Source organism: Didymosphaeria variabile (assembly GCF_027946475.1).
Source record: "Didymosphaeria variabile strain IMI 356815 chromosome Unknown scaffold_4, whole genome shotgun sequence".
Classification (NCBI taxonomy): Eukaryota; Fungi; Ascomycota; class Dothideomycetes; order Pleosporales; family Didymosphaeriaceae; genus Didymosphaeria; species Didymosphaeria variabile.
Genome location: NW_026611623.1, coordinates 2,446,450 through 2,462,016, shown reverse-complemented (window position 1 = coordinate 2,462,016; position 15,567 = coordinate 2,446,450). Strand labels below are relative to the sequence as shown.

At 50.0% G+C, this 15,567-nt stretch overlaps 7 protein-coding genes across 7 annotated transcripts; 3 read left to right on the top strand and 4 right to left on the bottom strand.

The window, feature by feature from the left end:
- Window positions 1-150: 150 nt before the first annotated feature.
- Window positions 151-1,026, top strand: BMT2 (25S rRNA (adenine2142-N1)-methyltransferase; the record flags this gene model as incomplete). Its single annotated transcript, XM_056214499.1, has 1 exon — window positions 151-1,026. One exon carries the CDS (start codon window positions 151-153, stop codon window positions 1,024-1,026), a length of 876 nt encoding a protein of 291 aa, XP_056071766.1.
- A 152-nt stretch (window positions 1,027-1,178) lies between these two features.
- N0V89_005723 (uncharacterized protein) lies at window positions 1,179-2,802 on the bottom strand (the record flags this gene model as incomplete). Its single annotated transcript, XM_056214498.1, has 3 exons — window positions 1,179-1,973; window positions 2,144-2,664; window positions 2,718-2,802. The coding sequence occupies 3 exons, from the start codon at window positions 2,800-2,802 to the stop codon at window positions 1,179-1,181; spliced, it is 1,401 nt and encodes a 466-aa protein (XP_056071765.1).
- A 661-nt stretch (window positions 2,803-3,463) lies between these two features.
- On the top strand, window positions 3,464-5,230 carry N0V89_005722 (uncharacterized protein; the record flags this gene model as incomplete). Its single annotated transcript, XM_056214497.1, has 2 exons — window positions 3,464-3,596; window positions 3,645-5,230. The coding sequence occupies 2 exons, from the start codon at window positions 3,464-3,466 to the stop codon at window positions 5,228-5,230; spliced, it is 1,719 nt and encodes a 572-aa protein (XP_056071764.1).
- A 162-nt stretch (window positions 5,231-5,392) lies between these two features.
- N0V89_005721 (uncharacterized protein) lies at window positions 5,393-6,566 on the bottom strand (the record flags this gene model as incomplete). Its single annotated transcript, XM_056214496.1, has 3 exons — window positions 5,393-5,875; window positions 5,921-6,316; window positions 6,441-6,566. 3 exons carry the CDS (start codon window positions 6,564-6,566, stop codon window positions 5,393-5,395), a joined length of 1,005 nt encoding a protein of 334 aa, XP_056071763.1.
- Window positions 6,567-7,158: 592 nt separating this feature from the next.
- On the bottom strand, window positions 7,159-8,625 carry N0V89_005720 (uncharacterized protein; the record flags this gene model as incomplete). The annotated part of the gene is made up of 4 exons (XM_056214495.1): window positions 7,159-7,460; window positions 7,599-7,811; window positions 8,489-8,494; window positions 8,622-8,625. 4 exons carry the CDS (start codon window positions 8,623-8,625, stop codon window positions 7,159-7,161), a joined length of 525 nt encoding a protein of 174 aa, XP_056071762.1.
- Window positions 8,626-9,615: 990 nt separating this feature from the next.
- Window positions 9,616-10,444, bottom strand: N0V89_005719 (uncharacterized protein; the record flags this gene model as incomplete). The annotated part of the gene is made up of 2 exons (XM_056214494.1): window positions 9,616-10,161; window positions 10,208-10,444. 2 exons carry the CDS (start codon window positions 10,442-10,444, stop codon window positions 9,616-9,618), a joined length of 783 nt encoding a protein of 260 aa, XP_056071761.1.
- A 4,010-nt stretch (window positions 10,445-14,454) lies between these two features.
- N0V89_005718 (uncharacterized protein) lies at window positions 14,455-15,419 on the top strand (the record flags this gene model as incomplete). Its single annotated transcript, XM_056214493.1, has 2 exons — window positions 14,455-14,675; window positions 15,008-15,419. The coding sequence occupies 2 exons, from the start codon at window positions 14,455-14,457 to the stop codon at window positions 15,417-15,419; spliced, it is 633 nt and encodes a 210-aa protein (XP_056071760.1).
- Window positions 15,420-15,567: the final 148 nt, after the last annotated feature.

The following is a 15,567-nucleotide window of genomic DNA, read 5'->3' as shown; positions in this document are numbered from 1 at the left end:
AATTGCGGCAGCGGAGGTGCGCTTAGCGACCACGTGATACAAAGCGCTAGTGCAGTAGCGCAGAGCCGTTGAACTCTCGGCATTCGTTTACCGCTAACATTTTTGCGCATCGAGAAACCACATGTGACATTGGCCAATGAAGACAGAGGTATGGCGGTCAAAAGGCGTCAAAAGACGTTATCGCAGGGGCGCCCGCCTACCAGCAAGCCGAAAGAGCGCATGACCTCCCAGCGATCTCGAACCATCATTCGGACCCATCATCGATTACACAAAGAGCACGCGTCTGCTGTCAAGAAGGGTGATACGAAGCTCGCAGCAAGTATTGCCAAAGCCATTGAAGAAAACGGGGGGCTCGAAGTGTATCAAGCAGCTAGTAAGCAAGGTCAATCTAAGGATCGCGGTGGAGACTCGAGCAAGGTACTCGTCGACTGGTTGCTAGGTGCACATATTCTCGACCGCACTAAAAAGGCAGTCAATGAAGATGCTGCAGAGTCAATACTTCGATGCTTGGAAGTTGGGGCACTTTCAACCAACAACGAAATTTCAAAATACCCCAAGAAAATTGAGATGACGAGAATCGATCTAAACAGCCAAGGGACGGGTATCGAGAGGCAGGACTTTATGAAGCGTCCGCTTCCGGCCTCAGCAAGTGACCGTTTCGACATCGTTTCTCTTTCTTTGGTTCTCAATTACGTGCCAGACCCAGCTCAGAGAGGCGAAATGTTAAAGCGCGTAACGCAGTTCTTGCGTCGCACCGACCTACATCAAAACATCAACGCGCTCGTCCTTCCTGCTTTGTTTCTCGTCCTGCCGTTACCTTGCGTGGAGAACTCTCGGTATTTGGATGAACGGGTGCTCCTTCGTATCATGACGAACCTTGGCTTTAGCCTGATGAACGAGAAGAAAACCCCGAAACTGTGCTACTATCTTTTTAGCCTAACAGGTGCGAGCAATTCCACAAAGACCGAAAAGAAGAAAGTGAGGGACGGACCGGCCATGAACAACTTCTGCGTCATTGTCGACTAAGTATCGTACAACAACGCCCTTGTTCTCGTTATTCATCTGAGCCAGTACTATATGATGAGGGTATTATTCCGCCGCCGTCTATATCCGCCATACACACACCAAGTACATGCAAGTTTTGCATGATTTGCAACGAGCTCCTGCAGCCATGCTACTCAAAAGCAGAAGATCTCATCGCCCATCTTCCCGACCGCACCGGGCTCCTTGAAACCCAATTCAACTAGCCCTTTCTTCGCAGCTCCTATCATTCCCGGCGGACCGCACAGCATGACTTTCGTGTCCGGACCCACCGCAGGCAATCTCTCCTTCATAACATTGCGCGTAACAAACCCGCTTCCACCCTGCCAACCCACCGGTGGGCTATCGAGCATAAACCACACCTTGAAGTTCCTAGGGTACCGTCTCGCAAACGTCTCGAGCTCGGAGCGCAAGAGAATATCGTCCTCAGTGCGGTTCGCATATACAAGCGATATCGACGTCGTATCTCGTGGATCTTCGCAAATGGCGCGGATCAGGGCAAACATGGGCGTGATACCTGTCCCACCAGCAATCATGCCAATGTGCTTGCAGTGCCCTGCGGCGTACTTCATGGCGCCTTTCGGTCCGCGAAACAGTACTTCGTCTCCAACTTCCAGCCTGGCGAAGTACTTTCCTGTGAGCGCGCCGTCGGGATAGATCTTAATGACGAGTTCCAGCACGCCGGTGTCGATGTTGTTGGAGGTTGGCGTGTATGAGCGTGTGACAGTTTTACCGTCAATCGTGGCTTTGATAGCGACGTGTTGGCCGATGGGCAGGCCTATGACATCTCTTGGAGCAGGGAGTGCGAAAGTGTATTTGAACACATTTGGAGAGAGTTTGGTAATCTTGGAGACTTGAAGCGGCTTGTAATCTTTTGCATCGAGGAAGCCCTTTGCGAGGTGAGGGTTTGCGGGCGCTACGCGTGGCCGTGCCTAAATGTGGGTAACAAAGTCAGTGCAATCTTCACACATTAGGGAGGTGGGTGAAGTAGGTGTTCTGGCCAGGTGATAGATGTCTGAAGATTCAGACTCAGAAGTGTAAGCCTGGAGTCTAAGACAATCGCCCAGCACGAACACAAACTTTGTACCCTGACATTGCGTACCTGGCGATAGGGTGGATAGCGTCCGAAGCCTTCTTCGACGTGCGTAAACTTTGCGAGTTCTTTGCCGACCACGGCAAAGGCAATGCTGGAGAGGACGGTGGCGATGGTGAAGCCTTTGAAGAAAGGGGAACCCGGGCTGCCTGATGCATGGCTGCCAATCAATGCAAGAGAAGGCAATTTGTCGAAGGGTATCTGGGGGAGACTACCGCGCTGTGAAGCGTAATACGAGGGTGCTGCTACGGCGACTGAAGCAAGGACGGCCTTGAGCGCAGTTGCTGAAAGTGAAGATTTGTGCGTGCTGGTGGGTAGAGGGGATGATTGTTGAGCGAGTTTTACGGCCTTGGTCTTGCGAGCTTTGCGGCTATCGGCTGCGACTCCAATGAGATATGATCGCAAGATCTCGTCTGCATCTTCTGAGTGGCCGACGTCCTCGTAACCTTCAGTCGCATCTTTCCCTGCGACATCAAGAAGTACGTCAACGCCGCCTGGATGATCTCGGACGTATTCTGTCACATCGTATACTGAAGCTTATGTTAGCAAGCGAGCACTTCAAGACGAGACGAAAACCTGGTACCTTTTCCATGGATCACAACCCACAAGTCGTCTCTCGTTGCGTGAGATGCAATTTCAGTTGCACTCAAAATTTTGGATTCTGACATCTTGATATGCACGGGGACGAAGAGCACAAAGAGGCCAGAAGATGAACGCGACCTTTATCGCGAGGATTTTCTAACACAGCGCACAGGAGCTTCTAGGCATCGTTGCACTCCTCCATGTGCCTCGGCATCTCTGAAGCCCTGTACAGCATCAAGGCTTCGTACGAGCTTCGAAGCCTCAATCTCCTTTGCATGGTGGGGCGACTTTCGCCGTTTCGGTGTTGCCTGCTCCACTTATAAGGCTGTCGTATGCGCCGCGCCGGCGGAGCGCCACTAACGCAGATCACGAAGTTGACAAAGCTCTCCAGGGGTGATGCCATTGCCGATAAATGGCGCTCATACGACTGGCCAAATCCCGCAGAGCCGCACGGGTAGTCCCACAATATATCGGCGCGCAACGACGGTGTGTCGGAGAAAACGTACCTCGGCATCTTTGACAATTTGAAGCGCATCGACTCTCCAATTATCGTGTATTTGATAGCGCAAATTTGATGAAAACCCTGAGCCTGTGCGTTCGCAATGCCTCGGTTTGTTTTGTCGAGATGGCTGAGTTATCGATGAATATGACGGAGTATGGCGGACGATCGCCACATATAGGTCTGTCTGCGACTGGCTGCCGCAACTTAACTTTCGCGGTTTGCTATTCACCACATCAACCAAGAATATGGAGTCACATAAATTCTACCTGCTGGGAGAATCTCCTGCGTCTACAAGGACTATCAGCTTTCATAAAGATGCCTCATTGGAGGATGTGAAAGATGTCATCGCTTCACACTTTGCGATAGTTGTTCCTGGAGGTACGCAGAGAGTCGTTCGACGATGACCAATCACTAACAAGAGGAAAGGTATTGCTTTCGACCGCAACGGCACTGCAGTAACAGAAGTTTCGGACATATTGTCCTCAGAAGATGCTGTCGCTATCACCATCGATGGCCACGCAGTGCGGGACGCGCCAGGTCCTAAGGGTCTTCCCTATGTAGGAAACTTCTTCGAAGTGTTTCCTGATCATCTAGGCAACCATCAACGACTCTTCGACCACTATGGCCCGCTGTTCAAGACGACCAACATGGGCCGTACTGTTTACCATAGCAATGACCCAGAAATTGCCGCTATTGCCTTCGCGGAATCAGACTTCTTCACAAAGAAGATCAATGAGAGTCATCCACTCTTCGGCATCAAGCAACCACAGGCTGGCGTGTTCCTGGGCGACACAGACACACCTGAGTGGCGGGTGACACACAAGTTTCTCCCTCCTGCACTGGGACCGAAAGCTGTGAGGCACTACGCTCCGACGATGCAGCAAACCATCGAGGAGGCCTACAAAGTGTTTGACCATTTTGACGAGCAAGGACAGTCTTTCAATGCGTACATCTACATGCTGAAGCTCGGCTCTCAAGCTGTGGCAAAACTCACTCTCGGCGTTGATCTGGAGCACTTCTCATCGCCGAATGCACCGGTGCACGAGATCGTACGATTGATCGCGGAGACGCTGACGCTGAACAAGAAGGTTACATCTTGGGGTAGCTGGTATGCTTCATTGCCATTTGGCGACCCCAAGGCGTTGAAGACCAAGCAAAAGCGTATGGAAGAGATCATTATCAAAGCTGTCGAGGATGCCGAACGCGGTGGCACCTCCGATCTCCCACTTCAGGACGCCGCCCTCACAGCAAAGAACATGGTGGACTATGCTCTTCGAGCAACAGACAACAAAGGCGAAAAACTCCCCCTCACATCCATGGCGCATGCCCTCGTGGTCGCCACAGGCGCCGGCTTCACCACTACCTCCTCGCTCCTCTCATGGCTTCTCTACGGAATCGTCACCTACCCTGGCGTCCAAGAGAATCTTCTCCAGGAACTAGTCGACAACGGCTTCACCGACGACATGGAGCTCACCTCCGACTTCACAGACAAGCTTACCTACCTCGACCGCTTCATCAAAGAAACACAGCGCCGACACAATCCCTCCTTCCAGCCCGGCCGCACCGCAAAGGCCGACATGATCCTGCCCGGCGGATATAAGCTGCCGAAAGACTCCGTCATCATCCCAGCGCTGCACCATATCCACAACAACCCTGCGCTGTGGGACAACCCTGCGAAGTTCGACCCTGAGCGATGGAACACACCCGAAGTCAAGAACAGACACAAAGCTGCGTATATACCGTTCGCAGCGGGCCCACGCATGTGTATTGGATTCAACTTTGCATTGCAGGAGGTGAAAATTTTCTTGCCGAAGTTGATTTGGCGGTACCATTTTAGCAAGGATGGGGATGACACGATCGAGTATGACCCTATGTTCCAGCTGATCCGGCCTAATAATCTGTATGTCAGAGCGGAAAGGCGGGGGAAGTGGCCGCCAAAGACGGAGAAGGCGGATTCGGTCATCGAGACGGTTATGGAGCAACCTTTGGAGCCGACGCAAGTGGACGCTTGATAGACACCTTGTAGGATTGTATGTGAAGTGGGACCTAGGCTTGTTAATACCCAAGATCGCAATATAGACATATTAGCATCGTTCTCGATTCTAAACCTGGCACCTTAGATTGAAGACCTTCTTTTACCCACTGCTTCCTACGTTGACTTCGCCAAACCAGCCTCACTGCGCCATCTTTTCTTTGACGAAGGTGACCGTATCCTCCAAGCCCTCATCAACCGCCTTGATTACACCTCTTGTAAACGCAATGAAACCATGCGGTGCCCCATTGTATATCTTCACCACGCTCTCGTTCCCCCACATGCCCCATTTGGCGCCCATCATCACGGTATCGTCCAACAACGGGTCCTCTGATCCACAAGTGAATAATGCCGGCGGCAGCTTCAAGCCTCTGATGTCCTTGTAGAAGGGGCTGATTGACGGGTGGCAGCGCTCCTCGTGAGTCGTGTTGGGTAGCAAGGCTTTGATGTAAGCTTGCATGATGTCAAGATCGATGACCAATTCTAGTTCATGGTGGTGTACGTGAGGGAAGAAGCGAGCCATGTCGTAACAGCCGAAGTGCAGGAGGAGGCCTTTGAAGGCGAAATTTGGGCGCGTCTCGAGGAGGTGGAAAGAAACGAGGGCAGCGAGGTGGCCGCCGGCGGACTACAATGATCAGCAATGATCGAGTCAGGAGACACATCAGCCTACTTCCCCACCAGTGAACATAAGCGGACCACCGTAGAGCTTCTCCGCGTTATCAACGAGCCATTCTGCAGCATCGTAGCAGTCGTTCACGCCTGCCGGCCAGGGGTCTTCTGGCGCGAGACGGTACCCCACGGACCACACAGTCACCTCGTAGTTATCCGCCATGTATTTTAGGTATGGGTCTTGATAAGCTTCGGACTGCAGCACCCAGCCGCCACCATGTATGTGTAGGTGAACGCCCTTGGAAACACCACTCGCGGGCTTAAAGATGCGGTATGTAATTTCTCTTCCGGCGTCGCGCGATGGGATGGTGCCGTTTATGCCTTCGGGAAGGACAATGGGTTTTGGAAGTGGTGTCTGTCCTTCCCAACGAAGTTTGCGGTATTCCGCTGCGCCGACCTGTCGTTCTTTTGTCAGGTCCGAGTCCAAGCATATCAAAGAGTAGGCACTGTGATTGGGATATAGACAGGGAGCTACAGAAGTAATGGACGAGGATGGCGTGAATGGAAAGGGTCACATATACCTCGTACCACCTAGGTCCATCTTTCCAGATCTGAATCAATTTCTTATTAAACTCTGTTGTTTCCTTGTCGCTGAGACTACGGTCGAATTTCGACGCGTCAATTGTGAGGTCGGATTTGAGAGGCATTTTCACAAATGAACCAACAACAAGCTGAGATGGAAAGGATCTGCAGTGCGAACATGCGATCAATGAGTGTATTCAAGTCTATATAGGAACGAGCGATTTACGCTGTAATTCCAAAAGCACGCGACAATGTAACAACGGGTATATGTGCAACGTTGTCTATCCAGCTATACTTGAATCCATCATGGTGGGGTTCGCGGGGTAACATTCGGCGCGTGTGAGGTAGCAAGGGTCCTGATAGATGACCCGTTATTCGCGGAGATGCCCGCCAGGAGGGAAAGCCGCGGGTTACCGGATTAGTATGCCACACCAACGCTAGTTTTGGCTGGAGGCGGCACAGCACATCATTCGAGGGTAAAAGGACTTGCTGATGTATCCAAGTCCTCCTATGAAAGGGCCAAGAGGATCATTTGGTATTGTAGTCCAGTATTGTGCATCATATTTGAGGGACAAGCGAAAACAAATTCTATGTTCAACTTATGAAGTGAAAGAAGTATGAAAAAGATTGGGACAAAATACATACTCCCACCCTCATTGAGAACATCCAATGTGGCCATGCGATGCCAAGGTCCCGATGTCATCACATGTGCAGGCATCAACTCAACCTGCTGCTCATCTGCTCAAGCTCTGCCTTCGCTCGTTCGACCTCTTCTACTAGCTTTCGTCTGAAGACGGGGTTCTTCTCACTTTCCAATACCACGTTCTCATCCTGGAGGAGCTGCAGGTCGGCATCAATCAGAGCAGTCCGCCGGGTTACGGCGTTCCTAATAGCGGCTTCCACATTGATGGACAAATCTCTAAAGGCTTCGCTGACCATGCGTTTGTGGGTGATGAAGAGATCTTGAGAGCCAAATCTACTCGTGACTAGTTTTTTCCGGCGTTGGTCACTTCCCCCACCTACATGAATATGATTAGTCAAATTTTGAGCTTTTCTTGCTGGCACCAAGGTACCAAATTGTTGAGATGCGACCAGTATGCCTTCGGGTAGCAGCGCGGATGTCTCTAGCATGAGGAAGCTGAATATTGAAAACATACCATGTTCCATGTTCGCAGCTCGGTAAGTATTGTCCATAAGCTGTCCGATGAATGCTGTCCGTAGAGGCGCGAATGCGTTAGTTCGCAAGGTGGAAAGTTCATGTTGGAAGTCATTAACCGCATTCTCAATGTCATAAAGTAGTAAGTCTTGTCGGTGACGAAGAGTTGCAGTGAGGGCGTGCAGAGCTGAACGGTTGTCGTTTCGTGCTTGTGCTGCGAATATCGTTAGGTATGAGATGGAATTGTCGTGAGTTAGGTGCCATGACGTACCTGCCCGAAAGGCCAGAGCGGTTGCGTCGTGTAGCGTAGCTGTGATTGATGCCACAAGATCATCTAAGCAACCGTTTGAATCAACTGTGAAGGCGCCCCATGTTGTGTTCATATCATTGACCATTCCACTCATTGCTTCTTCATTCCAACAACGATAGGGCTGGGCTTTCGTTTCATACTCTCCATAGTTACGACACCATGCGGCGTATGATGTATGATGGAACTTGCACGTGTCAGAAAACCTAGCAGACAAGCATGGGGTACTGTACATACTATACCAATCCATACTAAAGCTGCTTGTCTAGCGCTGACACTCCATCGCGGAGTACGTTGTTCTGTGCATATTAGATAATCATTCTCTATGTCGAACGATGACTAGATACCCATGCGCTGTTTGACTTGTCTGTTAAAATTATTCTGGAGGTTTCGGGAGATGTCATGGAGCGAAGATAGTGGAGATGCGATCTGTCCACACTTATCAGCGATTGTTGTGCGGTGCAACCCTCACTCAGGAGTCAATGTAGCACCTCAACGTCGCGATATATAGTTCCTTCAGCAATTGGGGTTTACACGTTCGAGTAAGGCTTGCACGGAGCGATCAATCGGCGTACCTCATGCACCTTGGCCTGTACCGCGTTGACTACGCTCAACATCTCCTGCTTTCTCTCCGTGCTAGTGTCACCGGAGCCTGCCTCTACCTGCGTGGGTTACTTTAGCTTGAGATTACATATCACATGTCCCGGTAGAGCTTACCCATAGTGCAGCGGATCCAAGAAGCGCTGGGATCTCGTGGGCAATGTAGTGACCAATTGCACGCATGTGACTCTCAGCGACGATGCCTATACAATACCGACGCAATTTTACGATCCCGCTGAGCTCTAAGCGGCGTTTTGATGCCGCTGTAGGCTTCTGCCGACCCATCCAGTAGAGAGTGTTGCTCACACAAAATACCTCGAGATCTTGCGCAGCTGGATGGTCTCTGTATTGCGTCTTAATCAGTCGGGAAACGTCTGTATTTCGAACGGTTACGATATGTTGAAGCAGTCTGACACTATCAGTGCGAAAGTCCGTGACACGATGCAGTGTAGCATACCTGAGTTCCTCATCTTCCTTCACCTTCCTATGCGCAAGATTGATTAGCTTCTGGAGAGGAGCAAGTTTGCAATACGTACTGTGCGCGCCATCTGCCAGAAAGCAGTCTGCTGCAATTATTATTTTCTTCTTCTGAGCGATTCATTGGGTCCTCGTCAAATTCGTTGATCAGCTCTGTTAGACACTCCATATCCTCTTCAGCTTGCTTGATTTTGCTTTCCATTGCCTTTATAGCTTTGCGCTCGGCAGGATATGTTTCGAAAGTTTCTTTGGCAACGATTGCCTGGTATGCGTGAGCTCACAATGGGCTGATACATTGATTGATTCCCATGCTCACATCTGACTTCGTACATACAACATGTACATTGGATAGTCTCGCGTGACGAGCCAATTGAAAAATGTCTTGTACGCTTTGGTCGCTGATTCCTCGCGCGATCCGGGCGACAGCCAATATTTGGTGGCACTGGAGAACGTATCGCTCAGTGATGTTTTGACGAGCAATATTCGCATCGCGTAAGCCTGGAAATCTCAGTAATGATCGAATGCAGCCTTGCGTATACTAACCAGGAAGATCGACTAAGACTAATCCACTACTCAAGATGTAGGCATTCAAGTACACCCTACAGTAATTGTGCGTTAGTAATGGATCAGTCATTTATAGCCACAAGACAAGATCATAATCTCTGACATTGTTGTATCTTGTCTTCCCGGAGGGCCATACGTACCTTAACTTTCTCACAAAAGGCCAAGGGATCTTTGGTCCTTGCGTTTCCAGGGTTTGAACTTCTGACGTAAGCTCTCTAATCCTCGAAGAACAGTTCGCAATGTCGCTGTAGGTCTCGTATACTCGAGTTGTCTGGCCAGCACTATGTTGGGGCAGTAACTGTGAAGCCCATTGTAGCATCGTTTGCACCGCCTGGTTGATTGGAAGGGCAAGTAAGTCAGGTCTCTGCTCTAGTCGTTCCCTAAAGCTTGCTCCAAATGTGTCTCTCGCTATCTTCGCTCTACGCTGCAAATCTGCGAGTTCTTCCCCTCGGAGATCTTCTGGTGGAGATTTACTTTCCTGGTATGTTCGAAGCATTTCCCCATATTGTTTCTTCAATTCTTCCATTGAGAATATCTCCCCCTCCACAGCATAGTCATCACGATCGTGGTAATGGTACTCTGTAGCCACGCAAGTGCATGCCGAACCATTGTTGTTCTATGCAATTAATCAGCCGAGTTAAGCACAGGAAAGTAGTGCTTACAGAGCGAGCCAGGTTTTCCTTGTCGAGTAACGAATTGATCAGACTGCTTTTGCCAACGCCGGAGTCGCCGACTAACCCAACAGTACGCGAAGAAGGTAGCTCGAATCGACTCAAGCGCAGAGATTCACGATATAGCCTCTCAATACCTGATTCGGGCTCTCGATGTATGTCTGAGCTGATCAGTACGTTGACGATCTTTGCGCTCATCTCACGAGCTTTATCAAAACTTTGTTGCATCTCTCGCATACGGGAGAAGGTTGCAGGAGGTATTTCATCTTCCACTCGGTACAATGCTTTGTCAGCCGCGGAGCTTGAGCGACGCCCTCGTGATGGGGTCAAAGAACGATCCTGTCGTGTCCGAGAGCGCACTGGCGATTCTGCTAAAGAAGGCGATCGCAAACGAAGAGCATCAAGACTGTCAATGATACCTTCAGGGGGATATTGGCTTGGAACTCGGCCTTGACTTTCAAGATTGGTAGATGGCACCGAGACGAGATGTAGTGAGGGAGTCGACGTGTTACTTCGTGAAGCGCTTCGAACAATTGGTTGCGGGAGATTGGATGTGACTCCCCTCGGTCGGACAGTTTGGTCCACTTGCAAGGAAGTATCCGCTACTTCTGGTGTCTGGAGTCTCAGTGCTTGTAGAGAGCTACTAAGTGCATTGGCATGCAGATACTCCACAACGGGCCCGTCAACCGTTGTAGGCGGAGTCCACGGGGTATTGATAGGGGTATCATGTCTACTACCTGTATCGGAAGGATCCTGTTCGATGGATGGCAAGGGACTATCTGGATCAGGATCCTTCCCGAATGCCAAAGGTTGCGAGGATGCACGCTTCTCGCCAAATGTGCGACGGTCAAGGTTGTCGGTAGGGCTTGAAGCTGTCGAGATATGTTCCAATGTGGAATGTTGGGCCGATCTCTTAGAGCGCAAAGTCCTGGCCGTCACGTTATCCGCAGTTTGCTGAGTCTGCGTAGATTCCTCAGGGCCGTCGAAGTTAAAAGCTCTGATCACAGAGTTGGTTTCGTTGGAGGTAAACACAGACGTAGATGGTTTGAGCATAGTAGGATCAGCAGTTGATGCCCGCTCAGAACGAGAACCTTGAGCAAACATCATGCCGCAACGGTATGCAACAATGCAAGATCGATCGAGCAAGGGATGACAGGACGAAATGGACGAGGAGAAATCTCTGTCACTTGTAGAGGGAGCCTGGAGGGCTGTGCTCAGATGGAGTGGGAGACAGCAAGCAGTACCGAGCGTTAACTCTGGCGACTTCGCCGCAATGCTGCATGCGTGTGTTACAGGCCCCAGCAGCAGCCAATGGCGAGTGCATGTTTAGTTCAAGCTCACTGCACTTTGCGACAGGTCAAGCAGGGATACGGATCGTTTTGGCAGGCAAGTAAAACGTGAAAAGCGATTCAATAGCGCTTCGTCAGGCTGAAGGGAGAATGGCCCCATTCTGAGGGTAGGAGTGTTGGAAAGCATGCAGACCAAACCCAGCCACAGCTTCAGCCACAATGGGATTTTGGAACTTGTGCTAAACCTAGTCGAACTTAGAACAACACCACGTGAACACTAAATGCACCAAGAAAAGACCTGCTCTCCAACACGACCAAAAAACAAGCAAGCCGTGTAAGAAGTGTCTGGCTACCCTACACCTTTTTCGTCCCTATCTCCTGGGTCATGTCGGCGGGAAGCCAATCAGAATCCTCCAAGTCCGTGGGACTTCCGAGGTGGACCCCCTTTGGAATTTCTATCATAGCCAGGTGCATTGCTAGTCGTCGACTCCTAGCTACGCCATCCTAGAATTACATCTGGATTCCGTCCAATACCCACCAAACGCCCAGTTGCAATGATGGTCGACACGACCCTCCGGAGATGCAATCTACTCAGCGGTGACAATTCGAGGAGCTGTACAGTTCATCCTTAAGGATTGACAAATCCGCGGGTACGCTTCCCAGCAATTATTCGAAGTTTGGAGGGAAGTGGACGTTCTAATCCTTGTATGAACTTCCCGGCCATTCCAGTCCTGTTATAATTTGGAGCAAGGCACCGGTAGTTGCAATGTGTTGAATCTCTTGTAGCATATCTACCATTGACATTGACATCACATCGCGAGGCTAAAGATGTTATTTTGACTGAATGGTATCAATGAGGGACAGGGTTAAGATGGAAGATTTAATTATATTGGTCGACGAGCTGATCCATGGTTGGAGGCATGGATTCTTAGCATTTGGATGCGTACACAATGCGGGGCAGTGCTGGATTACCCAAGACGAGCAGGTGCGGAGACAGCGGCGTGGGATGTTGGCCCTGCATGCGCCACGGGCATGAAAACCACGTAATCCGGGATAGGAATGACCTCGTAGTACGATAGATTCAATGATATTTCCACCCTTCTCCCTCCAAAATTCGACGATTCCAAAAAGTTCTTTTGATTCCAACAATATTTGAAAGCTATTAAATAGTTACTCATCGGCATATCGCCACACGAGCTAGCGTTTTTGGACATATCCAAAAATCAAAAAAGGCAAAGAACGGGAATTCAAGCTCTGCGGAACCCCTCCGGCTATCGTCAATCTCCTTTGATTATTTCATCTTTTTTCAGACCTGGTCTTAGGTGCGTACGTGAGCGCCAACGAGCAGCTCTGCAATGACAGGAAAGGCTGAGTATAAATGATGTGTTCTTCAAGCTCACGTTTGCTAGCTAGGCGTCAGAGTTTGGGCATGTCTCGGATGCCTCTCTCCTTTTAGAACACTCGTGGTGATGGCATTTTCCGATAAGTCAATTTCCTCATGGAATTGACCGCGGCCTTGCTGTAACTGTGTAGCTATCTATCCTTTTACAATGTCCCTATTCGACCAAAGCTTGCCAACTCTACATCCATGAACCAACAAGTATTGTTCTCACAGACTGAAAATGAAATATGCTTTCTGTTCACTAGTCGTTTGATGCACGTATGCAGGGTATGGCAGCCGAGGTAAAATTTCAGAGGTAGGAGAGGCAAAGTTCAAATCACTGTGCCACGAACTACTGCCTGTGAGAGGGGCAGCCACTCGGTCTCTTCCGGGAGGGTACCAAACGCAATGCGTCCTGTTGACCCAACCTCCGCGCCCTAGATCCTTAGTGACAAACCTTGTCATAATATAACCAAAGACCAAAATCCATTGCCAAGCGCCTCCCTTGTATGGTGTACGTACCTAGGTATGTAGGCGTTGTATGAAATATACTGTCCATTCAGAGGAGGCCCGTACCTGCGAACCTGGCAGATCAGGCGCGCGTAACGCGGGGTGACGCAAATTTCCAAGTTTCGTGGCAATTTTGCGAGTTCGCACATGCACGTTTGCTAAATTTCACGGTGGGTAAGACGGATAAATCCGTTCTTGGAAGGATCCTCCTACGCCACACTCGCTTTACCCCGGATCGACATACCTCAAACTGGTGCAACGGTACCGTACAAGGTTTTGCCTAATGCAGGTTGTGTTTGACGTACCAGGCTAATGAGGCGTTATTCGTGGAAAAGTGAAAGTACCATCGCTTGTAGCATACACTACCAGGGCCTTCGACAAGAACTCGCACCTTTTTACTGCATTCAAATGAGGGAGGAAATAAAACCTGCAAGCGAAACTTTAGAAACTGCCATGTGATCCCCATTGTCCACACGCAGCGTCGCAAGATGTCAGAGCGACCATTCGTGAGTGTTGTGGTGTGGGACCACATAATTCATTCGAACGTGTATATATATTCGTGCACGGTCGACATGTCGTCGCAATCGGACCGATGAGTTACTCGCACAATTCCCATTTGCGTAACAGCTCTTTTTAGCTATGTCTTCCGATTCAGCTCCGGCCTTTTCTCCACAGTACTTAGCGGCCAATAAGGGTCCACAAGTCGTTGCGATCATAACAGTGCTCCCTATCCTAGCTCTTCTGATCGTTGGCTTCAGGCTATATACACGCTTTGCTGTAGTTCGCAATCCGTCATACGAGGACCTGGCCATTGCATCGGCGTTGGTATGCATCGAAATACCTCCATTCTTCGAGACTTAACTTATTTATATTGTTTAGATCTTCAGCATCGCTACTTCAATATGTCAGGGCTACCAAGTCAAGAACGGCATGGGCAGGCACATCCAGGCTCTAACCTTGGATCAGGGTATCGGGTCCCTCAAGGTAACACTTGTGAAATTTGCGACCATGGCCAAGACGCTCACCCTTAGATAATCTAGGCTCTCTTCGCTAGCATCATGATGTACAACTTCGGCCTAACCCTCACCAAAGTCTCTATCGTCCTACAATACATCCGCATCGTGATCGACCACAACGTGCGCAAAGCCTGCTGGGTGTTGCTGTGGATAATTCTCGCCACATGCGTTGAGACTCTATTCACCGGCCTCTTCTCCTGCTATCCAATCCCTAAATTTTGGGACGATCGAATTCCTGGCGGATGCGTCAATAAGCCAGCACTGTAAGTCATGTCGGGGTACGGAGTGAAGAGTTCGGCTGGTACAGCTTTCTTAGACTTTCAAAGTCCCCAAATTACCTGATACAATAACTCAAGAACACCCATTCCCGGTTCTCGGCATTATACTGACGTTGTTTCTTCGCAATTTAGGTGGTACGCAAACGCAGGAATCAACATCAGCACAGACATTACTCTCATCATTCTTCCTATATTCATCATAAATAAATTGCAGCTGCGCAGCCGGGAGAAGTACACTTTGGCGCTCATTCTTGGATTGGGCGGCTTGTAAGACCATACAGGGGGTGTGTTTTTGTTCATTACTGATTACATAACAGCGCCAGTATAGCATCCATACTTCGCCTTAACGCTCTACACAAAGTCGCAATCACCACCGACATAACGTGGGACAATCCAGGCACAGCGACGTGGTCCGCCATCGAGCTGAACGTCGGTATCATTTGCGCCTCGCTACCCACTCTGCGCGCGTTCATCATCCAGCACTTTCCGCGCGTGTTTCGGTCAACCCGGGGTTCTACACCAACCGCTAGAGTCGGGTATAAAACGAACAATGGAAGCGTTGAGATTGCCGAGGGTGATGAGAGTGAACTTGTGCGCATGCCTGCTGGAAGACCGTCTGTGGCTACGAACGTCAGTGACCCTTTTGGGGACGTAGAGAAAGGGAAAGGGACATTCTTTGCCAGTGATTCTGAGCAGGAGCTCGCGAATAATGACTTTGAGAGGACGTAGTTGCATAGCTGGTAGTCAACCACGGTTCGGAGCAAAAACTAGCTAGGTTGGCTTTACATGTATCATATCAATGGAGTAACCGTTCATTCACGTACTTTGTGTGACAGCCTCGACTTGTAGCTTGGACTCAGGAACATAGATCTGGATA